The 25,236-nt window shown below is 44.3% G+C and overlaps 1 protein-coding gene and 1 non-coding gene across 5 annotated transcripts in view; both read right to left on the reverse strand.

Annotated features, from left to right (window-relative positions):
* The window catches only part of cadm3 (cell adhesion molecule 3), an 89,923-nt gene extending 68,413 nt beyond the window's left edge, over positions 1–21,510 (reverse strand). For all 4 annotated transcript variants that reach the window (XM_022769246.1, XM_022769245.1, XM_022769244.1 and 1 more), the window contains exons 1-2: positions 21,291–21,510; positions 19,175–19,332 (exon numbers count right to left, since the gene is read on the reverse strand). In XM_022769246.1, the coding sequence (XP_022624967.1) occupies positions 19,175–19,265 (91 nt within the window). In that variant the 5' untranslated portion in view covers positions 19,266–19,332; positions 21,291–21,510. The remainder of the gene's footprint in view (positions 1–19,174; positions 19,333–21,290) is intronic.
* A 2,246-nt stretch (positions 21,511–23,756) lies between these two features.
* trnar-ucu lies at positions 23,757–23,830 on the reverse strand. The gene has a single exon. It is a non-coding gene; the product is annotated as a tRNA-Arg (tRNA).
* Positions 23,831–25,236: the final 1,406 nt, after the last annotated feature.

Genomic DNA, 25,236 nt, shown 5'->3' on the forward strand with positions numbered 1-25,236 from the left:
ATGATATACTTATGCTCTCCATTCATACACTCAGTCATGACGCTGAATCTTATTTAATGTCACGAGCCACATTTGCCTGGAGTGGAGCGCTACAAGCTGAGCACCGAGAGGAAAGGACTGAAGTCATCTTTCTTTTCATGCCACCTCTGTTTCTGCTCTCTCTTGTCTCGCTCTCTCTCTCTCTCTCTCTCTCTCTCTCTCTCTCTCTCTCTGTGTATCTCTCTATCGTCTTCTCTGCTGCGATCGCACCCACCTCCTCCTGTGCACCCCCTTCTCTCTTGCTCCCTCTATCTCTCTCTATCTATGCCTCTCTCTCTCTCTCTGTATCTCTCTATCGTTTTCTCTGCTGCGATCGCACCCACCTCCTTCCGTGCCCCCCCCTTCTCTCTTGCTTCCTCTATCTCTCTCTATCTATGCCTCTCTCTCTCTCTCTCTCTCTCTCTCTCTCTCTCTCTCTCTCTTTCTCTCCCTTCCCCTCTGCAGTCAGTGAATTCCCTTGGGTTCAACAGCGGGAGACTATTACACTCACAGACGGATTCGCTCTCGTCCAATTTCTCTCTGTCCTCTTCCTCCCAGCTCTCCCCCTTCTTTCATCATCCCCCTCTTCCTCTCCTTCTACTCCTCATCCTCCCTCTTACTCCTCTCCTGAGCTCTCGAGCCTCTGTCCCTTCTTATTCATTCTCTCCATCAGTGTGAATGTGTGTATGTGTGTGCGTTTTTGTGTGCACGCATGCACAGGTCTTCCAAGCCTCCCTCCCTCCCTCCCTCCTTCCTTTTCTCTTTCTCCTTTTCTTCAGTCAATATAATTGGCATCGCAGGAGAGCTCCCTGCAGAGTATGCTAAAACAGCAAGCACAATAACAGAGGGAGACCAGAGAAGAAGGCAGGGAGGGAAAGAGATGTGGATGAAGGCAAAAGGATAGAGAGAAAGCAAAGGGGGGAGACAGGAAAGCAGAGAGACTAGAAGGGAGAAGAAGACAAGAGGGAAGAGAGAGAAAGGGACTTAAAAGTGATGAGAGGGGAGGAGAGATAAATATAGAGAATAGAGGGAGGAAAGATATATAAAAAGATAAGAAGGCAGAGAGAAATTAAAAAAGGGTAGAGAGTTGAAACGAGAGAGAAATGAGGAGAAAGTATGAATGGAAGGCAGGGAGGAAAGCAACAGAGAAAAGATAATACAAGGAAAAAAAGAAGAAACAAAAAAATCGAGGAAACGAAAGCAGGGACAAGATCTTCAAAAAAACTAAGAAAATAAAAAAAACTGGGAGGGAAACAGAGGGAGAAAAGGCAAACAAAAAGAGAGAGAAATGAAAATGAAGAAAGGAATGGAGGAAGGAGGACACGATAAGAGGCCGATGCGGCGAAGATAAGACAAAGGGAGATGCAGAGAAGAAAATGAGGAAGTAAAATAGGAGAGAAAAGTCTTGACCATAGCAATCAGCAACCAGAGAAACCAGAACGCATCCATTCAGAAACCAGCCATCCACTCAAGGCAAATTCAGCCATATATCTCCCCCTGACTAGACACACAAGTGCCAAACCACATTACAGTGCAAGACAACCATCCTGAAATAACCCAGACCTCAGAGGCAGCAGCACTCTCTCTGTCTCTGCCTCCACAGGCTGTCTGCAGGTTTCAGAAGGAATAATTCAGGACTTTTTGAAGCTATAGGCAATATTTTTAATGTAAAAATGCATGTCTCATCAAGAAGAGTGTCCTCTTCCCACTATTAAGAGCTTCTACATTTGTCCTAATTAAGCAACACAATGTCCGTGAAAGGAAATCTTGGAAAACTGCAAATTAAAGGGGACCTATTATGTTCATTTCCAGCTCTATATTTTTTATTCTGGGACTCCACTGGAGTAGCTTTGCATATTTCACAGTCCAAAAAAAGCCTTTATTTATCTGAAACTGCCTGTTATGCAGCCTGTGAGTTGAGCCTCGGACTGAAATAGGCAAAGTTAGCTCAGGCCTCCTTAAAGTCCCACTTTCCTCTGATTGGCTGAACATCCAGAAGCTTGCCGAGGGGCAGCGCTGCCATCTGCTTACCGGTGTGGAGGTTCTGAGAATAAACTGTAGTAACTCAAACTAAAAATAAGTAACATAATTGATCGGAAATGGCATCTTCGCAAATGCCTCCATGAACGTTCAAGCCCGAATCCCATCCGAAATATGAGAGTGAACTTCACGATCATTCAGTGCAACAAAGATCACAGCAGGACATCTCTGTTCGGTAACTATTATTGTGTTATTGTGTGACATAACATCACATTTCAATCACAATCCGTATATAAAACTTTTCAACTCATGCCCTTGCAAATAGTTTCACATGTGGGAAATGCGCTGAAATCCCAGCTGAAGTCAAAATCATGCTGTCAGGAAATACCAATGCTAACGCTGCTAGGAAAACGACTGTTGCCGTCGGTTAGTTGTATGGATGAGTACATGAAATGCTTATAATACTACTCAAGTAGACTGTTTTGTGAGAATGAGCTGAGCTTGGATCAGATGACTGTATAAACCCAATGGAAACCTAGTATTCAGAGCAGTCTGACGCCTGAGCTTTTGTCTTACAGGGATTACGTCTACCCCCATTATTTAAAACTTTGGTCACGTTTCATATGGAAATCCGACATTGTAACACTATAGAATATAAAGAAAAGCTTAAACAGTCGCCTTTAATGAAAACTCAAGTGCAAGAAACAAACATCGGAAAGATGCCACTGAATGACCTGAATGATAGAAAGCGAGCTGCCCACAAGCCAATCAATTGGCTCGAATGCAGGTCAGATGAGTGCAAAGATTACTGACATTATTGTACTTACATTAGCGAAGATTACAACATCACATGACTTCTGGCTAATGAGTCTCTCACTAATGAGCTAATGAATCTCCTGCTGCCACTCGGCGTTGCTGAAATGAAATGTTGCCTTGTACAGTCTAAATGTGACACATGTAGTGCTGCAACTAACCTTTGTTGTCGGGAATAACAATCCATCACTAACTTTTTTGGATTCATCGATCACTTATGGAGGAAATAAGATGTTTAAAATGAAGATAAATCATTTGCTATGCACTCATGTGTCACTTCATGCACCTGCAATCTTGTGGTAGGTGCTTCAAGGCCTCTCCATGACCCACTGTGACTTCGACTGTACCTCATGTGAGCTGCTTTGGACAAAAAATATCTGCCAAATATCTGCATGCTAATACACAGAAAGATCAGAAAAGCAACTGAATACAAAAAAATTGATGATTTCACTTAGACAAAAAAATATCACAAAGATATTAAATGATAATCAAACATCTGGCATATTAATTACAGTGGCTATAATCAACATTTTTAAGAATACAAAGACTCAAATGACATTTTGATTTAACAGTGTGATCACACCAGATCGACTCTATTCCCTGAGGTTAAGTGGATGTATGTGACATATATGTCATATAATGTAGTTATATGGAAAGAAATGTGACCCAAATGTTATGTACTGGTATTTAAATAAACCAATGTGCATGTAAACATCTAAATTTTTATTTGCATATTTGTAATCTATTAACCAAATGTAATGGAACCGTGCCAACACCACATTTCTGTAGCATTTTGTACATTTGAAAATCAGGATCACAAATATTTATCATCACTGGTACAGGAAATATGGCACCCATGTTTTTTTATACGCTGATGCAAACTCTTAGTGTCGTTAGCAATCTGGCAGATTTCCTGTAAAATCTGACTTGATAGGACACTGTGTAAAATGCAGCACAGAGGCCCTTGGAGGCTGACAATCTTCCTGGTAATAGTGTCATTTGTTTATGGTAATTACTTTATTGTCAAAATGTGGCGAGGGTTTACAGATCTTACACTGCCACAAATAGATTGCTATAAAACTGCCAAAAGCAACTTATTTTCCATTCAGTATAGATAATACAAATTCTGAAATTATGAATGGACAGTGTAATACAACATGAAATTATTTGTTAAGGAACATGAAGTCCAATTTTGTTTGCTAAAGCAGAAATGATGAATAAAACATTACACAGGCCTATTGTACTGCTAACTATGGGCAGCTCTGAAATAATCTAAGAAGAGACATGCAGGATAAAGAAACTTGTCACAGCGTGGTGGAAAAATAAGACCTCTACCACAGACACCTCACACAATTTCACAAAAAAAAAAAAATCAAGGCCTTAAATTTAGATTTATTTTAAGGCTTTTGCAATTTTAAAGACCCGTGGATGCTCTTTCTTGCTCTGTATTTCTTATTTTCCCTCTGTCTCCTCTGACTCTGCTTCTCCCCCTCTCCTTGTGTGTCTCTTTTCCTCCCTACCTCTATCTAATCTTGCTTTCTGAAGCCACAGAGGCAAAAAAAAAAAAAAAAAAGAGAAGAGGACAGACTCTATTCTATTCAAATCCAAAGCCGGGAGAGCAGACTCAAATCCAAACCAATCGCATTTATAGCCGGGTTCCGCTCCAAATGGTAATTTGTTGACTGTCTATGGGCTTGGACACAGGGGCTCCTGTGATTGGCACTCTGACTACAACACAGCTGGGGGAGGACGCAGAGGAGGTGGAGATGCTGACATCATGGTGCTGCAATGATGATTTTGCTTTTCTACGATTATTTGTTGTCTTTGTTTCAGACGTTATGATCTTTAGATTTCCGGTTATCGCTGGTCCGTCAGATTCACTGCCATTTATACATCCGGCTTCTCATTTACAACGTCTTTGAGCCGTGCTAGCAGTGGAGCTCTAGCAATGGAAATGTTGCTCTGTCAGTCCACCACTTTGGTCCATACTGAAATAGTCCAACAACTGTTTGATGGATTGCCATGACATACACACATTCGTGTTCCCCTTAGAATGAACCCTAATGACTTAAATGACCCCGTGTCTTTTCCTCTAGCGCCATCATCGGGTGCAAATTTCACTGATAAAAAAACTAATGACATTCCCATCAGCCTCAGCTGTACGTAGCATGCTGGCATGCTAATCTGAGCTTCTGAACATGCTAAATATTTCATCATCAGCATCAGCATGTTGGCATTGTCATCGTCACCGTGAGCATGTTAGCAACATTTACCTCAAAGCCCTGCTGTGGTTCACAAAGCCTTGTTCTGTCATGAAAACCATATCTCTGTGCAAGCCCATGTGTCACACTAAGGATTGAAAGATAACTACTCCTTGTTAAGTCCTCTGTAACATCAAGTGTGATGTCTAGGGTTTTTTAAAAAAAAAAATATTACAGACATCAATTCTGAGAACTCACTGCCTGTCTGTCTACGGCAAGTCTCATCCATACAGATCATGGTACTGTAAATTAAAGGCAACTAGACTTCCTGTTTGGCCTTGAAGCTATTTCAAAATCTGATCTGAAGGCTCTTAGATGACAGGTGAAGCGTCTTAAAAAACAAACGGCAAGCTCAGTTACCTTTTACGTTTGGATAAGAAATAACTCCATGTGTCATAGCTTGTGAGATGGTGAAGGAAATTCCCCATCAAATCAAGTGTGTATGTGTAGGAATTTAAGGTCAATAAATTGTTGTTTTGATCAAATTCTGTACGAACACGACGATCTTGAATCACCCAAAACAAGCTACAGTAAATCAAAAGAGACAACTTTTCTTTTTTTTTTGACATTGAAGATGTTTGAAAATCATAACTGAAAGCTGTTATATAACAGGTAAAACATCTCGAAAAAATCAGGCTACCTTGGACACACCACTTTTGGATATAAATTACTCTCAATCCAGTGAGCAAAGAAGACCATTTCCCAAAAGACTGAGATCCTCTGCTGGCCTTTAGAACTCAAATCTTGCATAAAATCTGCTGCATTGCTATATCTCTCTGTGGATAAATCTCTGCACTAACACCGTCATGGTTAGGGATTCCCCCTCAGGTCACCAGCGCTCAAAAATGTATGCTTCGCTTTGGGAGAAATCATCCGACAAATGGCAGGTGTTGCATCACTGTTCTTGTTTGTAATGGATTTACTTTTCAGACAGTGGAGATGTTTGTGACTTTAGTTATTTTTAGTGGCACTCTGAATTATTGTTATTCATCTTAGTAAAAATCCAAGTGGAGCTTTAAAGGTCCTATTTCAGCAGAAAAGGATAATATGCACGATTATGTTTGTCAAATAGATGCATGTTTGTTCTTTTACTCCTCCCTACAGTGAGGTGCGTTTCAAATACATGAGTCACTGTTGCTTTGTTAATCGGGTATTTGTGTATGAGTGTCTGCATGTCTCCGCATGTGTTTCTATATACAGTATGAAGCTAATAAGAATATTTAATGAGGAATTTATGAATAGTTAATGGGGCATTTGTTTTGCTGCCATGTCTATGTGTAACCAAATGACCTTACACACAGTTAATGGCTCATGTGGATGTCGTACAGTGTCTCGCAGATAAATGTTCCTTTATCAGGTGTTGCTTGATTGAAATTGAAAATGTCAGACTTGATTCAGGTGAAGCTTTCAGTTTTCATTTCAAACAGCGCAACATCAGGCGATTGGAGGGAGCGACATGATTCAAGTCTAACAGGAAATTTGATAGCAGTAGTTTAGCGTGGATGAGCCAAATTGGAGGAGTAACTATTTAAGCAAGAGACAGACATCGCCCCCTCTTCTTCCTCCTCTTCCTCCCTTCTGTTGTCACTCCCTCACTATGGTAGCATGTCCTCTGTAACCACTGCTAGCTTTGTCTGCATATGCTGTGACAGACGTTTATTGTTTAGGGAATATGTGCCAATCAATTTATGACGTGCTGGCCAGGGTTAATCTGAAACTGCCAGGAAAAATGATTGGATTTCTGAAGATGGAATTACTGCACATCTTAGCACGTCGGCCATTTAGCTGATGCTCTAAGCCGAAGCCAAACACAATGACTGAGCAGATAGTGCGGGAGTTGTGTGTCTTAGCCAAGGACACTTTAACAGAATGCACGGTTGCAGTGGGGCTCAAACGTGAGACACTTCAGTTGCTGTGCCTTCTCACCCAGAGCTGCTGACTTGAAATGTGAAACTTGACTGGTTCTTGACTACTGTAAAACCCGTCTTCCTTGAAACTTGACTCCCTAAATGTTTCACTTGACTTGAGGTGTGCATGTTAGCAAAACCTTTATCAGGTCTCAAGCTCTGTCAAATGCCACAACAGTAAAGAACTATTGAGGGCTACAATGAGTATTTCCATCAGCGATTAATCCGATCATTATTCTCTCACCTTATCACTTGCTCACTTGCTGTAAAATGTCAGTAACATTAAATTGCTTGTTTTGCTCAACCAACACTGAAAAACCTGAAGATATTTGACTTGCTGCCACATAAGATTAAGACAAGCACCAAATCCTCACAAACGAGAAGATTGAACAAAAAGCATCAACCGTCTTGAAAAACAGTTACTTCATTATCAAAAGATTCATACAAGTACTTAAGATTTTGGCTTGACAAAAGACGAGGTTAATGTTCAGAAATGAAAAATCAAACTAGGCTTCTTGTGTAGAATTAAAGGACGTCCGTCTTCCTCCAGCTGTAAAACTATTGTGCAGTCAGCCTTCATGTCTATTCTTGACTATGGAGATATTCTGTATTGTCATGCTGCCCCAGCAACACTACAGCAGTTCAGCCCTGTGTATCATAGAGCACTCGGCTTCATCAGTAGCTACAAATACTGTTCTCTGCATCACATGGTGGGTTGGGCCTCCATACAGTCAAGAAGAAATAGCCATACCATATAGCCTCTACCTTCACATCTCTTCTCTCATTTAAATCCAGTATCCACAGTAACTACTTAACCTTTGCTATCTCTCATGTTCGCACTAACGTTGGCAGAACTGGTCTCAGGTACTATTTACCATTTCAGTGGAATGAGCTGCAAACTGCTCTCAAACTACAGTCTAACATTTCCCCTTGAGATTTTAAAGCTTTATTATTTTAATCTCAATGAGACTGCCTGCTTAAGTTAAAAACTAAATCGATTAATCGTTTCAGATCTGGAATTAATAAGCCAGTGTCGTGCAAAGCCTCACAACTTGAATATCTACTTATTAAGCCTATGCACTGAAGGACTTGGTGTCAGCTAAGTATTAAATGCTATCAACACAAAGCTAATATAGTAAAATATTGTTCAGACTTGAAAGGCTTGTGTCTTTATCTTCAATTAGTTAATGATGACTTGTCACTTGACTTGGATTTGACCTCGAGAACTTGATACTTGACTTGAAACTACCTTGAAACTTTGACCTGCCTGCTGCCAATTAGATCAAACTCTTATCAGTGGCAAATGTCCTTGATTGCAAAGTTTACTAAAAAAAAATATTCCACAACCAGATATCTTATTAAAATAATAGCTGAACTCCATTCATGTAATGACGATTTAGACAAAATTAAACCAAATGATGACACATTTAAAAGGACATTAAGTAATTTTGGTTTACAAAATGATACGTTTCACCAGTTTGATCTTAAACATTTCCAGATATATTGATATTCTACACTGGCTATCTGCTGATGCACACAACTTTTTCTGTTTAATCCTTAAAATAGGATCCCCTTTAACTCTCTTCACTATGGGATGGCAGGTCATGCCAGGTTGCCATGGTTTTCATGTTTGCTCCATCGAGGTGTAACAAACAACAGTACGAAGAAATGTCAACATGCAGCCATCTTGCCACCGGCTACTGACCCCATGACGTAAATGACCCTTCCTTTTTCACTTCAACCTTCAAAAGGAACCTCTGTAAATTGTACCAGAAGGTTGATGAAACCAGGCCAGCTCTGACTCTTTCAGCCCCTGAGGGGAAGAACCAGAAAATGTCACCGAACCCTTCAAACAACAACAAAAAGATGCTCTCCCAGGCATGCCGCCGAGCGCTGTCACAAAGTCAAGCGTGACACCTCCCCATGTACAAGTCTATATACCTCCCCTCCCTCCTGCCTGCGAAGATATCAACCTGAAAATAGCTCGCTGAAGCTGAACACTGAGCCGCGATAAATAAATCACAATAATATTTAAATATTCATCATAGAATAAGAGAACAAGAAGAAAAAAAACAGGAAAGCAGAGGATAAACTCCTTCTTCTTTGCTTAACACATCAAAACAGTTTGCCTTGAGGAAGTTCGACTGCAGTATCAAATTCTCCCTTCAAGGGACTCATCAAACATACAGTAGCCTGTGTAAGGAGGCTGATAGTCGTCACGCCTTGGGCTGCCCGTATGAATGAACAGCAGATAAGGGCGTGTAGCTCATTAACTCAATTATATCGTTCACTTGTGCCGTCTGTCGATGCATTACGCAAATGGGATCGAAATTTGCCGGTAGATATGAAGTCATCCTCATTGACACGCAGGCCACTGTAAATTTAAAGGGGGGGGGGGTTCCATTCATAAACTAGACCACGTGGGCCAGCAGGGCCTCACAGTGGGAGCTTTGTCAATAAACCTGTCACTTAAAAAAACACACCGTCCATTTGTTGAAAAGAAGCATGGAAAAAAAAAAAAAAAAAAGGGCAGAATAATCAAAATAGCACTCGACATGCTGCGGTACTCAGCAGGGAAAGCATGAGGTCTGGCATGCACTCCTCAAGCCAGCCCCGCTGTTTGCTTTTGATAGCAAAAGTCATAATGACATTCAAGTACTCACCAGGCTGAGAAATGAAGCCGCAGACGGAGAGAAAGGGAGATAGAGACAGAGCGGAGAGTGTGCATGTGTGTGGTTCAGCTACCTCTGCAGTGGAGACACAAGTGTTCCACCCAAACCTGAGTCTGTTAATAAAGTGCGTGATTAATTCACGCTTTGTCATTTTACCAAGCACCTACACACACACACACACACACACACACACATACACAGACACACAAACACAGAGCCTCACACACACACACACACACACAGCCTCACACACACACACACACACACACTGCTCCACTCCTCGAAAAGCCTTTTAATTACTCAGCACTTTGCTCGCTAGAAAGTGGAGCGTCGCTGGTTGGACACCATCTTATGGAAAAAAAAAATTATATCTCCGTAAGCAGTATGCAAAAATGTTACATATCAAATGCCTACGCTGTGTATACAGAGGTGGTACGCTGTGTGGGGAGTATATACTGTATGTATGAAGTGGCTGGCCTGCTAAACACACACACTTATGCATACACACAGACAGCTAGGCAGACTCACACACACACACACAAACAATTTTTCACCTGGCAGTCAACAGCTTGGCTCACAGGGGTATTTTGTTTAAGTAAAGACTGGAGGGCTTTCAAAGCTCTATTTGAATATGTGTGTGTGCGTGTGTGTGTGTGTGTGTGTGTGTGTGTGTGTGTGTGTGTGTGTGTGTGTATGTGTAAGTGTAAGTGTGCTCTTCTGCATGTCTCCATGCATAAATATGTATTTGCCATGTCTATAATGACCACTCTCCCATTCAAAAGAATGGGAGAGACTTTTGGACCCCACTGAATGTGTGTTCTACTCAAATCGTTTCTTGAGTTTCTCAGAGTGTTAGCATCTGTTCACACAATTGTGCATCTCTGAGAATGTGTGTCAACGTGAGTGTGCGAATGTGTCTGTGTGTGCACGCGCGTGTGTGTGTGTGTGTGTGTGTGTGTGCCAACCTCCAGTCAAGAACTTGCGTGTTCATTGAACAAGGAGCATGTTTAAGTCAGCGTGAGAAGGAAGTCAGCAGAAAGACAGACAGATAGACTGAGTGTTTGTGTGTGTGTGTGTGTGTGTGTGTGTGTGTGTGTGTGTGTGTGCAAGCGCGCCGAGGATTCTTAATAGTCTGACTAGCAGCCTGTGAGAAAACGAAGTGAAGGAGGGTGAATCAAAACTAGGTGTGTGTGTGTGTGTGTGTGTGTGTGTGTGTGTGTGTGTGTGTGTGTGTGTGTGTGTGTGTGTGTGTGTGTGTGTGTCAGCGTGTAGTAGATTCTCATGCAAGGATAAGCAGCTTAGGGAAGGAGCATATTCTTTTCTAAGTAAATCTCATTAATTTTAATTAGCTGTATATTTAGCCCGTACACCTGGATTGGGTGTAATTCTGTTTGTATATATAGCGACTACTGAACAGAGCAGGTGAAATGACTCAGGTAGCGATTATACTGCCGTAGCCGCCTCATATTTGCATAATGTCCTGTTTTTGATTGTGTCGCATTCCTAAGGAGGATATCACAGGCAAATATGCATTCCCTTCATTTTCCTATTGCATGCTCTATGTAGCGCGCCATGGCTCGTCCTTTTAAACGTTCACCTTTTTTTTTTTCTTGTGTGTTTTTTTTCTTCCTCCCTCGCTCCCTGCACTGTTTCTTTTCATTTTCTCTCCGCTCTGTGCTCCCCATCATTAGAGTGCGCTTGCTTTATTCTTCCCAAACCCCTCCTCCTCTATTTCCCCTGCCCCTCGTGCTCCCTTACTGTATGGATTTCTCTTGTTCACGTGCATGCCTCTGTCTTTCTCCCTCTGTCTCCCTCGCCCTCCCTCTTTTCCTGGGTAATCAGCTTATCCTATGTGTGTCCAAGCCTCTATGTCTGCGTTCCTCCTCTCTTTGTTTCGGATTCATTCAGCAGGGAGATTAGAGATGCCTATTTGGTGCCTTTGTCTTCAACCGGCGCAGTAGCGATGAGTTACACCGCGCGGCGATGGCCTCGTTGTCGGAAGCCACATCCACTCATCATGTGTTCATCACACCCTGATCAGTGTCAAGGGCCAGATGCAAAATAAAAACCAAGGCTGACCTGGCCACTGGGCAGTGTGTGAGCGTGAGGCTTCCTCCTGCATCACAGTGACTGACATTCTGATTGATTGGCTGACCTTATTTAACGCTTAAAGGAAGGGGAGATATTCCCTGCACCAGCTGTCACTGGGAAATATGCACATGTCAGTCTTATAAAAACTCAAGGATAACAGAATAAAGCAAACAAGATTATTTCATCAGCACTTCATCAATAGACTGCTGTTTTGGAATCTTTAAACGCTGATCACTTGAATTCCTCTACTTAAAAAAAGTGGTGGGAGCAGCAGATCTCATGAGAGGCGAATAATACCTACTCTAGTTCACAATCACTGTATTCACCGGGTAAAATAAAAGTATTCTAACAATAAAGATATTCATTGTATTAGGCGAGTGCCTATCTGGGTTGTGGCATTGATAGAGAAACATAATCAACCAAACACACATAAGCACTGGTAGGTAGAGTACCTGACAGATAACAGACTATTCTGTTAAAACATTCCGCAGCCTGACCTCATTTACATCTTGTATCAATGCGATACAAGATGTGTGTGCGACGTCTGTGTGGACATCTTTCAAAAAAAAAAAAACACTTGTGGCGATACAGCGAGCACATTACGATCTGCGAGTTATCAGGTCCTTCAGACCACCTGCGAAGGTGAGCGAACCTCAGCCAAGTGTAAATGCAGTCCACACAGTGTGTATTCCCAACTTGCAAACAGTGCAGAAAAGTCTAAACTCACTCCAAAGTTTGCCATCCACTCAGCTTCTCCAAAGACACCTACAGTACCACACTCCACTCCCATCACTTCTCACTGCTTTCTTTCTTCCGCAGCATTTACAGTAGCTGCAAACTGCGGCAAAAAGCCACGCGTCATCATTTTTTGTTGCCTTCCAGGAAAGACTCATAAAAGACGACCTTTTCCACTTCAGTGAAAAGTAAATCCGGGCTCTGTAGTATCAAGTCTAATGATCCTACACCCGTCATGGTTGTTCTTGTTGACAGTGCAACCTCCCAACTTGCTCCCCCGCTTTGCATAGGGCGCATGAAAAATTCGATCCAATTACAATGCAGCCATAAATTGTGATGAAAGCACGTACACTAAATGCCAGGTACTGTATTAATGCAAAGGGCATTTAAATAATACAGGCTGCATTTGAGAGCTATGAGCATTCAAGAAGCGTAGGGTACAATGTGATTGTGAGGCATAAGGAGTGCAGCAGTGCAGTGGAACCATAAATGAACTCCACCGAGCAGTAGCTGCGTTAAAATACGAAGACTTTAATAATGACACCATCCAACATTTTCAATGCTGAAACCACACCTCAGTACACGATAAACTTGCAATCGAAACAATAAAAAGTACATTATGCACAGGAAACAATGTTCAAAGCTGATTCCACATAATACAAATAATGCTTTTAGAGTGACTTTGCATCATATTTTAAGCTGCAACTAGCACTCAGTTCAATCGCTCCGACTGACTGTAATCAGTCAGTCAATGATAAATCTATCAAAAAGCTTGCTGCATGTGCCGAGACAGTACGCAGCCTCAAGGACTCTGTCAGTCTGGCTGCTGATTCACTCTGACATTGTATCAGCTGGTACAGCAGAAATGCCAGACTCCACCTCAGACGGCTGTCAATTCAGTGCTGAAGTAAAATGTTTATCACAAATTATTTTCATCAAACAGCCATTTATAGTTTTGTCATGGGGGGGGGGGGTTAACTGGCCATGTGTGTCTGCTGTGCTTGCAGCAATGTTCAGAAGTATTTTAAGTAAGAATGCAATAATATGTATTTGCAAAGATTAATGCTTTATTCTGGGATTGATGTCCATGAGAGTTCATGCTACATTAAATTCCAATATGGAGACCTCCTTCACAATACTTCTCCAACACCGGTTCTCAGTGTGACAGGGCTATGCTCGATAAGACTCAACATCCAGTGAATGGACAGTGATATCCACAGCAGAAACCAGACTAGGGAGGATTCCCAAGACGGCACACAGGTGAATTAAAACGGCTTTACGGTTGTGATATCAGCGATAACATCCCCCCACAGACACACTCAGTACCACCAGCTGAAGTGATGGCATCATCAAAAAAAAAGAGGAAATAAACAAGAGCAACCTCTGCTCTTTCCTTTGGTGGAGCTCCTGCGCTCGGGGGGGAACCCTCAGCACTCAGACTCAGACTCAATCAATACAAACGCTGCGCTTTACAGCCACACATGCCCGCGTCTTCCGCCAGCCCGTCATAGTTGGGAGTTGCACACGGCTCGGTGATGAGCTTCAACAAACAGATACACCTTTCCAGGAAGAACCTTGGTCCGACCCGCCATGCTTCAGTGACAGGAAGGGTGATTTCCACCCCCACTGCAATCAATTAAAAACACCCACCAGAGATGTCTGGCAGATAACGGGAGAAAAAGGGGGGGATAGGGTTGGGGGGCGGTGAGAGTGAGGGACCTGATCAAAGGAAAAGCCAGTTCAGTGCAGAGCACAATAATAAGGGATCTTGCTGGAAACGAGGTGAATTAATTTATTCCAAGGCTGGCGCCGTTGCTGTTGTTGTTGTTGTTAGGTTTGTTTAATCTGCTGTGTCTTTGTGAAGTGATGGTCTAAGGCTGACAGCTCAGAAAATGCAGGACCCCTAATTTTCTTGACCCTGAGCTGCTGCGGAGTGATGTGTCTTTTAAGAGCACCTGAGAGGAAGCTGAGTGTGATAAGGCTTTGCAAAATCTCAAGAGCCCTTCTCTCTTTCAGTCTCTAAATGGCATTTGCTGTTATTATGATGGTAGCGAGCAAGATTGATCTGCTCTGATGTAATCTCACACTGCTTGAGTGGGCCTGGGTGGATGAGATCTGCCTCAGATTGATGAGGTCTAATGGAGTCTTGTTTGGGTGCTCCTGATACCTTTAAGATCCAATGATACTGGTGTGCCACTGCATTTTAATTCTGCTTAATTTAGCCACAAATTACTTATCAACACTTACGCCTTGTTGAGCTGTGAGTTTCTCTTCCTGTCGCTTACTCATGTGTAATGTTTCAGCATGTCTGAGGAGATATATGAAGATAACATGAAGACACAGCAATGTGCATAATGTGTGATGCAAATCATCCCCAGGGGTCCGGTGCTCGTGGTTTGAGCTTTGTTGGGAGTTTAATCAATCAGCCGCAGCGCCTTAATTAATCGGCATGATGAACAGCAGAAATAATTGGTTTTCTGCCAGATGTAAATCTGTTTCAAACTAATGCCAGCCAATCAGGATCCAATTTATAATCACAAAACTGATCTGGACGACAAAACACTTAAAGGATCAGAGAAGAATAAACACAAGACAATGAGAGTAATATGGCTTTGGATTTAAAATTGTGATAGGAGACAGTTACTTGGAACTCTTCTGCATAGTGCTGACTGTATGTCAGGCACCTAGCTGAATCTATATAATATCAGAATCATCATCAGTCTCAATAATTGAAAACTAGGCTATACGTTGGTATATGTCACTGTCTTTCTTCTTTCTAAAAACAAACATATTGTTAATTAATTGGCATGATCAGCATGAGAAGAATTAATTGGGCTCCTCCCCAGATGTTTCTGAATGAACCTGCAGAAAACTAATGAGGGGAGTCTGGTTCTCCATTGAAGCAGCAGATGTCATTAACTGCAGCCCACACTGACAATACTGATCCAGCGCATTCCAATCAGACCAGGTAACCAGTGGCTGAAACAAATGGAAAAGCACTGGAGCCAGTAAATAGCCAGGGTCGAGATTGGAAACCACTGGTTTAGCCCTCTGCCAGCAGAGCCAAATGGAAAAATAGCTTAGGCCTCTTATTAATGTCACAGTGGCTAGGCGGTAATTCCCCCAGGCTCTGTGTACCTCGGCTTGTTAATGAGTCACTGCTTATCAGTCAGCCTTGTTAACAGGCAGAGGCCTCCCATCCAAACCGCCTACTGCTATTGTGTGCTAGCCGTACTGTGTATTAGCCAAACGCTCCCCCATCTTGGCACACAGGAAGTCAACAGCAAACAACAGCAGCACACACAGGAAGTGGGCATCGAGCCAGCGAGAAAGAGCTGGTCTAGGGGGGGAAGGAGCCCATTTTGTGGCAGGATAAAGTGAACCGCTGGCAGAGCCACACACACATGCGGAGCCCTCCCGCCTGTAAATCTTACCGCACTACGATTGGTCTACACTGCTCCCATCCTTTAATCCTTACTCATTATTGGCCTCAGCTGGAAGCATCGGGCTTCATTCGCTTGTCCCGATCAGCAGAACTCGTTGAGGTAAATAAACTATTAGGCATGTTTCTAGTCACGAATGCAAACATTCTCCTGGGGTGTGGGATCAGGCTGCTGTGGAGTTGAGGGCCAGGTGGCTGATGGGAGGCCACTGCACGCTGCTCTACTCGCTGTCTACAGAGCGGCCTGGCAGACGGACCCTACACACTCCACAACAGCCCCGAGGTAACTGGGTCAGCTGTACAGAACCAGGGTACAGCCGGCCAATAGCATGCCTAATCCGTGCCCTTCCGAGAGGCACTTTCCATCCGCGCTGCATGGCTGCACATCCAGCTGTGGAAATGGATATGTCAATTGGTGTGCAATTAGTGTCTCCCTGATTCGTTCACTCGCTCTAAGGAAGCCTGGTCACTGGCAAATCCAGAAAAAAAAACAAGAGTTAGTGATGTCCTCTCCCTGACTTTAACATAAGTCAAATGAAGGTGAGGCAGCGGAGGTGGAAGAGCTGGGTGCCCAGGGTTGGTCAGGAATCTAAACGGTCATGATATGCAGCCTGTTGGTTGCTGTAATAATCAACCTCATGGTGGAAGATTTTTGTCTCAAAGAGCCAAACAGTATGAATGTTTTCAATTCGCTGTGGGTCCTGAGTGTAGCAGTGATGGGCAGCCCTGCTCTCTGATGGCTCATCTGCTCTCGCATTGATTTGCTGAGCTAATCGTTTTTCCTCTCTGATACATAACATTGAATTATTTATGCTAAGTAGACCCTTCTGTTCCAGGGGGCTCTTTGCGTGGAGATCTCCATTATGACAGCATTATCTGACTGCCCACCCCGCCCCCACTCCATCTTCTACTTAACAGCTCTGCCTGCTGTGTCACAACAACACCAATCAGGACAGATCGGGACAGATGTGAGTGATGGACCAGTGCTCTGCAGCCTACACACTACACTACACTCTGAAGCTGCAACTCCACTGTTTGCCACATTGCTCAAATGTCTGGAAACTGTAGGATGTGTGAACTGAAGATTCATACATATAGTTTCCTGGCTGCTGAATTTTTGGCACCGTTCTTGGTGCTGTGTGTGAGGTCCCATGAGAGCTCAGTTCCTTGTTTTCCTGTGAGAAAGTCTATAAATTGTCAGTATTTCTTGCACCACTGCCAACAAGATACATTCCTGTACTTTTCTTGATGAAATCATGTATTTTGAGCCTGACAAATGTTTTCCTCTGTAGCACAAATAGGCCAAGAATTTTTTTGACAAAAGCTCTTAATTTTAATGCAGAATCGCTCTTAGTTTTATTTCAGTGTAGTTAGTGTTAGCGTTTGATGATGCTTTGATAGCAAAAATGAATGACAAAAAGACCTTGAGCACAAAGTAATGGTTTACAACTTTCACACTGACAGTCTCTTAAGTCAGCACTCCGTCCCCGCTTCGGCTCTCCTCTCAATTGTACTCTTTGACGTGTTTTCTCATCTCCTGAACACTGTCAGACGTCCCAGGCTTAATTACTCTCCTTGACTGACATGATAATGTAAAACAGCGCTTAGGTGAAACCAAAGCAAGAATTGGTCATGCATGGTCAGGCCTCCCGCTAGGCACACCTTAATCAAATGTGACGCGTGTCTGAACGCGAGCCAAAATCGCTTTCGGACCCAAATAACAAACCGCTGTCTGCGTTTCAATGACGAGCTACACAGTCGGGGTCAGTACTCTGATGAGCGATTGATATTTCATCATCAGCACCTCAATCTGGAGATTGTGCATTTCTCATCTTCAACAGCTTTCAGGGGCCTGACAGGCCTCTATTTGCATTTGTTTAGCAGTGACCTCATCCCAGCGTCTTGGCACAGGCAGATTGTTTCTCACTCTTTACTGCTCTGACCACTGTGCTCTCACACTGACAATTCTCCACTTCCCCACACTTCATACACAAACATGCAGAAACACAAGTATGCATAATTCAACAGAAAGTAGAAACAGCTGATGTGGATAAACGAAGTGGAAGTACAGTAAGTGTGGTGCGTGCGCTTGCATATCTGTGCGCATACACGTGGATGCTGCGCATGGACACATGCGCGAACATTCCCCGTGCACTCATGGATGTATTCAGATTTGTGAAATTGTGTGGGTGTGCACAAGCGAGGGATCTATGAGAATATATATTGCAAATGCAAATCAGGGAAAGTCTATTAGAAGCTTTCTTGCCTGCTATATCATCTTATGGTTCTTCGCCAAACACTCTGTGCAATTAAATCACTACTGTAATGAGAAAATGCCAACAGCATTCTACCTGTGTCAATCAATTTTTTATGGATTAAGGGCCAATCATGATGCTCCATTTTGCCACCGGCACAATTTGCCCTCTAAAGGTTGTATTACCAGCAGGCAGTCACTTGAGTGTTATGTAATTGGGAGAGCACGTTGGACAGTGTATTCCTGTTCACTCGGTGCTCACAGCAGGGATGATATCATTACAAAGTGCTTCTGTCATCAAATCCCCTCTTCCATCCGCTTTCAGCTGCACCCGACTCATCACAGGTTCAGCCATGACGAGTGTCGTGTGTCTGTACTGTATGTGTGTGCTGTAAGTGTGCACACTCCCCTGTTGCTATTTAGGAAAGTACAAGATGAATACTGCTTGTGTCCAGGTTTCATGAACCTCTGACACAGATCTTGTCTGCACACATGTGAGACAGGCAGAGAGAGAAGTGGAGCAGGTGAACATGAAAGGTGGAGTGCCGGTGTGTGCGTGTGTGTGTGTGTGTGTGTGTGTGTGTGTGTGCGCCAGCTTTTGTACTTCTTATGTGAGTGCATTCAACTGACTGAAGATGTCATGGAGAGAAAAAGAGACAGAGAAAAGGAGGCCACAGGGCAAACGAGCTACAGCAGCAAGGACCTGTAGTAAGCACGTGTTTGTGTGGCCTCGTGGCCATGTGCGAGTCACACACATTCCTCAAAAACAACGGCAGAAATTCCACTGGGGTCCGGGGTAGGTGGGAGTGTCCCATGTGCTTATTAACGGCTCTGTGATTCCCTTGTCATAATACAGGAAACAACAAAAAGGCCCCAAGTCAACAGATAAGGGGCGCCACCAGAGACAGAAAGAGAGGGTCGGGGAGGTCAGGGGCCCACGGAGAGACAGCGAGATAGAGAGAATAGGAGGCGAGTAGATAAAGAGTGAGAGAGGTGCTTACCATAGACAATGTTGCTGTGAACCGCAGCTGTGAATAGTACTGTCAATACGCTGACACTCCATAATGCGGAGGGGGCTGATGGGAAGGCCATGGTCGGGCGCGCAGATCCGCCTGTCTCTCTGAATCCTCAGGAGGGCAGAGGAGCTCTGGAGAGTCACCTGCAGAGAGAGCAGCAGAGAGATAAAGAAAACAAGCAGGGCATGCCGACTGGCCACTAATTGTGTCCCCTGCCATTGGTTGGCTGCTGCTGAATAAACGCTTGGCACACCCGTTACTCACGCGTTGCTCCATGGGTATTCATCGATCTGCTTGTGTCATGCCATACTGAGAAATTGAGGGAGGCGGGGGTAAGGGGAGGAGGAGGGATAGCGATAGGGCCAAACAGCAGAGAAGATGATAGTGATGGTGGTGGCGTATTGATGGTAATGGGGGTGGGGGGGGGGTGGATTTAAATGTGAGTTTATTCATCTACTCTAACAAGCTGTGGAGTGAAGGAAGACGAGTGTTTTTGGACAGCCCATAACCGAGCCACCAACTAAACTCACGCTAATTAGAAATAACGCAAAGGAACATTCCCCCAGCTGCTCATGAAAAAACTGAGAAGAAGAAAGGAAACAACACACAGCGGCGGGGAGATGCACCTGTCGCCCGCTGAGAATACACGGCGCGCTTTGCACAAGACTGGAGACGGACGGACGTGCATAATAGCCGCTCAGGCTCTCTCTCTCTCTCTCTCTCTCTCTCTCTCTCTCTCTCTCTCTCTCTCTCTCTCTCTCACACACACACACACACACACACACACACACACACACACACACCCACACACACCCACACACACTCTCCTTTCTCCTCTCTCTCTCTCTCTCTTTCTCTAACGCACATTCCTTAAAATAGCAGTATCCTGCGCCGAGGTGAGCCCTCGGTCCATCTGCGGAACGCTCCCTTATTGTCACCCCTGAGAGGGAGCCGTGGACGCGGAGTGTTGCTTGCGGGACGGCGGGCGGTTAGGGCGGGGACATAGGGTGGGATGAAGGAGAGGGGTGGGGGACATGGGATGGGGAAGGGATGTGGGCACTGGGAGGGGTGGTAGTGTGTGTGTGGGGGGGGGGGGGGGGCTGTGTTTATTGTTGCTCCAGCCCTTCCTGTTGAGTGATGGCGAGAAATGAAAACAAAATTAGAAGAAGTGCATCCATGGGAAATAACCCGGACACTCTGGGCGAGATTTAGCACAAGTTCTTTGCGATCTGCTCCATAACGTGGACAGCAGGCTAACGACAGTTGGTAACAATGATAATAATAACAATAATAACAGCTCGTGGTGGCTGCCTGCATCACTGCGACGGGGCGCGGGAGCACCAGAGCGATGTTTCTCAGTTCGGAGCGTGTTTTCCAACGCCGTCTCCAGCACTTGCAGAAATATCTGACACTGATGGGATGAGATTTAGAGACTCTTGTGAATGCTGGAGAGAGGTGGCTGCTGCACACAGCGCGCAGTTGTAATGCTTTTTTTTTTTTCGCAGAGCGATAAAGCCAACAGAGCTGAGAGAGAAGAGGAAGGGGGGAGTGAGAGAGTCGGGTAAAGCAGCACAGGCAGCCCGACTACAAAACGCATATTCAGAGTAAATTATAAAACACGCAGGGATTATACAGCTCTCTCCCTGGGCTGGCATAACGGATTACACACACACACACACACACACACACACACACACACACACACACACACACACACACACACACACACACACACACACACACACAAACACACACACACACCCAGCCACCTACCCAGAGTGCGCACACAGACACATTCCTGGAGACGGAAAAGCGTCAGCACTGACAGGTGTCTCCTGTCCGCCCTACAGGCTACAGCCAAACCCTGGACAATAACACAAACTGAGAGGCAATGCACGGAAATAACCACACACACACACTCTCTCTCTCACACACACACACACACACACACACACACACACACACACACACACACACACACACACACACACACACACACACACACACACACACACACACACACACACACACACACACACACACACACACACACACACACACACACACACACACACACACACACACAAACACACACACACACCGTTATATTCCGCCTCCGGAGTCGGGTTTTGTTGGCGCTGGTCTCCAATAAGGTCCCCAGTAAGGTCCCTCCTTTGATGCGCAGCAGTCGCTTGTCCGGAGCCTCCTCTCAATCTGCTTTTATCGACTTTTTTATCTCCTTGTTCCTTCGCCTGACTCCTTGTTTTTCTTGCTTTTTCCTCCGCTCTCTCTCCCTCTCTCTCCCTCTCTTTCTCTCTCTCACTCTGTTTGTATCGCTCTCTCTCTCTCTCTCTCGCTCTCTCTCGCTCTCTCTCTCTCTCTCTCTCTCTCTCTCTCTCTGCCTCTCCACGGCTACCGTTCACTGCAGCAAAAACAGTCTGTCTGAAAGACGAGAGGGAGGGGAGGGGACAAGGCAGGGAGGGAGGGGATTTTAATACGATTTGGCCCGTACCACTGGGATAACAGGGCCAGAGCAGGGGCCTACTGGCTGAGAGCAACACGGAGGAGATGGAGGAGATAGAGGAGTGCGATCATCTCACCATACCGAAAAATCAGCCTAATGTTCCTAAAACGCTCCACGGCGAGTCTAACCCTGACCTTATCGGGGCTGTATGGTATTTCATTCGCCCCCGTGGCAGCACATGACTGTAGGACGCCCCGTGATACCTTATCTTAAGGTTTGATATTGAGTAGGTCTAATGTCCTGCTGGAATTCTATCACAGGATTAGTCCTACATATCCACAGATGAAGAAGCGGGGGTCACCAGAAGTTGACTGTCACGGTTCTCAATGACTTATATTGTGTCTTATCATCGATATTATGAAGCCATTACTCCTATCTTACAGTTTGGCCCAGTGCTATTTCCCGTAGGCCTGATCATTTGCAATATGGTAATGGTTTCACTGAGTCCTTGGAGTTGTGGGACTTTTTTTTTGTCTCTACTGCTCAACCGTGCGTTTAACACCGACTTCATTGTAACTTTCTTTATCTTTTATCACCTATAAATTTGTGTAACAACCCTCCAGATCTATACATCATAATGTTTATACTCCTAGGAATGGCCAGTTTGCAAATACTCAGGCCATAAACTTTATCAAAGAGTCGCTGTATAGTTGTGACGTCCCATGCATCAGGCCCGTTTAGGAATCAGGATCCAAGGGGAGGGAGGGAGGAAGGATGGAGGGGTTCAACTTGCCAGAGAGGATTAAGGATTAGTTTTACTGGCGGATTAGGTCTGTGTGTGGGGAGGCATGATGGGGTTAAACATGGATGGCGGCAGCCGCACGAAGGTCCAATCAGTGGTGGTGGCGACAAACCGAAACCGGGGAGGTGGGTTTGAAGAAAACACAAAATAATAAAAGCCATGGGGAGTCAGGAGGGAGGGGGAGGTTTGGAGGAGTCGGGGCGTTTGAGAGATCTTCAAGCGAGCAGCTGCTTTCCACATTGAAATAAAGAAATAAATAAACAGTGCTGCTCTGGGCCCTCGTGATTGGGGTAATGTAGGTTTTTCTAAAGCAGAAACTAAAGTCCACCTTCAGGGGTCCTTGAAAGGATTCCAGAAAGGTCCCCACTCTGATTTCACTAAATTAAAAATGCACAATGACTACCGCAAATCCTTATTCTCCACTCGCACCGCCACATTGTAGTTAGAGTCTATAATTCAATACAGAATCTGCATACAAAAATCTTGAGACGACACCATTTTCTGGCACTATGAGTCATTTGTGTTCAAAGTAAACCGGAGTCTTTATCTCTCCCTCTGTCCCTAAACCAAACGGGAGAATAGTCACGCAGCATCTGGCATCATTAAACACTTGTTATGAGGACGGAAAAGGCTTTAAATGTTTTTGTTACTGGCGCTGCATTAGAAAATACTTTCTTTCTTTCTTTCTTTCTTTTTTTTTTTTGCACTGGTTTAAATGAGTGGACAGCCCCTGGTGCTGAGACCGTGCATGCGCGAGCGTGCGAGGGAGCGTGCTCGCGTGTCCACTGACTTTCACAGGACGAGGCTGCGCGGTGCTGTGTTGTCCTGCGGTGCCTACGTGATGACCGTGTAAGACCAGAGCCTGAGCTCGCAGCCTGGACAGTAATTGGCTGGTAACGAAGCCCGTGCTGTGCTGCTACACCGGAGCTGTGGTTTCAGGCTTTTTGCCCGTTTGAAATCTGCATATTAAAGCGCTGACCTTTGCGCGCTGAAAAGGCTCTTCCATTTGAAATTTCTATGACAATTCAGTCCAGATGCACTGTGTTACTGGGCCTCTACTAAAAAAGCACATCTATCTATCTATCTATCTATCTATCTATCTATCTATCTATCTATCTATCTCCCTCTCTCTTTCTATATATATATATATATATATATATATATATATATTCATCCATCGTATCTGCAGACAGAGCAGCCTTTTAAGATACATCCTACCAGCAAAAGCCATAAAACAACGTGTATGCTTTTATCCATCACTCGGTTTCCTCTCATCCAAAAAGCCACAACCCTTTGATTAACATCTCTGCCGGGACTCGAACCCGGAGCCTCTGGATTAGAAGTCCAGCGCGCTATTCCATTGCGCCACAGAGACTGAGGCACATTTTTTTCGATCAAAAGCGGGTTTATACTCCCCCTCCCTGCCCTGCGCAGCATCCTCGCCATCCCTCAGCATCAGGACCACAGCCCTGTGGATAATAATTTGCCGCCCGGTAGGGGGTGCTGCCGCCGCGTAATCATTAGTCTCTTTGTGCCTCAGAGATGGCGGGGGCCCCTATTCTCCACCCCCACTGCTTTCATGCAGGTTATCTCGTCAAAACATCATAATGGCGATATTATCGGAGCAAAACCAAAAGATGGAACATCTTACATTAACTTTGAAGCAAAGCAAAGTGTTCATTCCTGGCAGGGAATAAGCTCCAGCGAACAGCCCATGTTTTTTTTTTATTACCAGAGTTTATGTTTTACTCTAAAAATAGAATATATTTCTACAGATTTGGTGTGAAAAGACTATAAGCAAATCCCGACTTATACCTTGCAGAGTTTGAGCAATTTTCCTGTCAGTCACAATGGAAAATTGCAGGCTTATAGATCTCTAGCTCAGGTGGGAATGTGCCTGTAGCATGGATTAGGCTCAATGCAGGGAATCAACTAGATGCCAAATTCACTGCAATCAGACAAAAAGTCACATTCAGAAAGCAATTTTGCAAGTGCTGATTTTACAATGACAATTACTTTGAGCCGGCAACTGTTAAATATAGAGATGCCTGTCCAGTAATGGCCTGATGTGGCTCTGAGGGGAATAAAACACAGTCAAAAGCATTCAATCAACTGTTGTGTTTTATGAAAACTGTCAGCTATGGTAGACAGTTTGCTGTGTCCTTTATAAGGAATACGTTTGATCATATGTGTGGCTCACATATACGTTTCCTCAACAGCAAATTGAAAACAAACGCGAGCTGACAAGCATTTTCCTTTCAAGCCGACGGAAGCAAACTGATAAGCCAATTTTGTTGAAGCTAACTAGACTACACATTTGTGTTGATTCTCTCAGCGCACTTACAGGTGATTGAAACAGAAACATTTTAAACCAGCTGGTACAAAACAGTTTGGGTTCAGCCTCCTCCCTAGAACATTTACTTTTTTTTTTTTTCCCTGCATGCTCTTGTTACTGTATCCTACATAAACGGAGTTGGATCTGACATTACATCACGGCTTGCTTTTATTCACACTGCAGGACAAAAGCTGTTCATGTGCAGTGTGTAGCTCCTGCGCGTCTCAGTGGGAGGTAAGGCCTGAGGCAGGCTGCCGGTGAGGAGCCTGTTCACATACACAGCTTCCACCACTGGGCTGCCTCTCTGCATTTCAGCCCTTCTTTTTCATGATGTTAAAAATGCATCTGAGCAGCTGCGGCCGGGAGAAGGTAAAATATGAATGACAGTCTACAGTAAACAGCCACTCCAGCAACACAAACATACACTCCTGTGCACAAAGACAACA

The sequence above is a fragment of the Seriola dumerili genome, unplaced genomic scaffold (assembly GCF_002260705.1).
Source record: "Seriola dumerili isolate Sdu_G_001 unplaced genomic scaffold, Sdu_1.0 BDQW01002429.1, whole genome shotgun sequence".
NCBI lineage: Eukaryota > Metazoa > Chordata > Actinopteri > Carangiformes > Carangidae > Seriola > Seriola dumerili.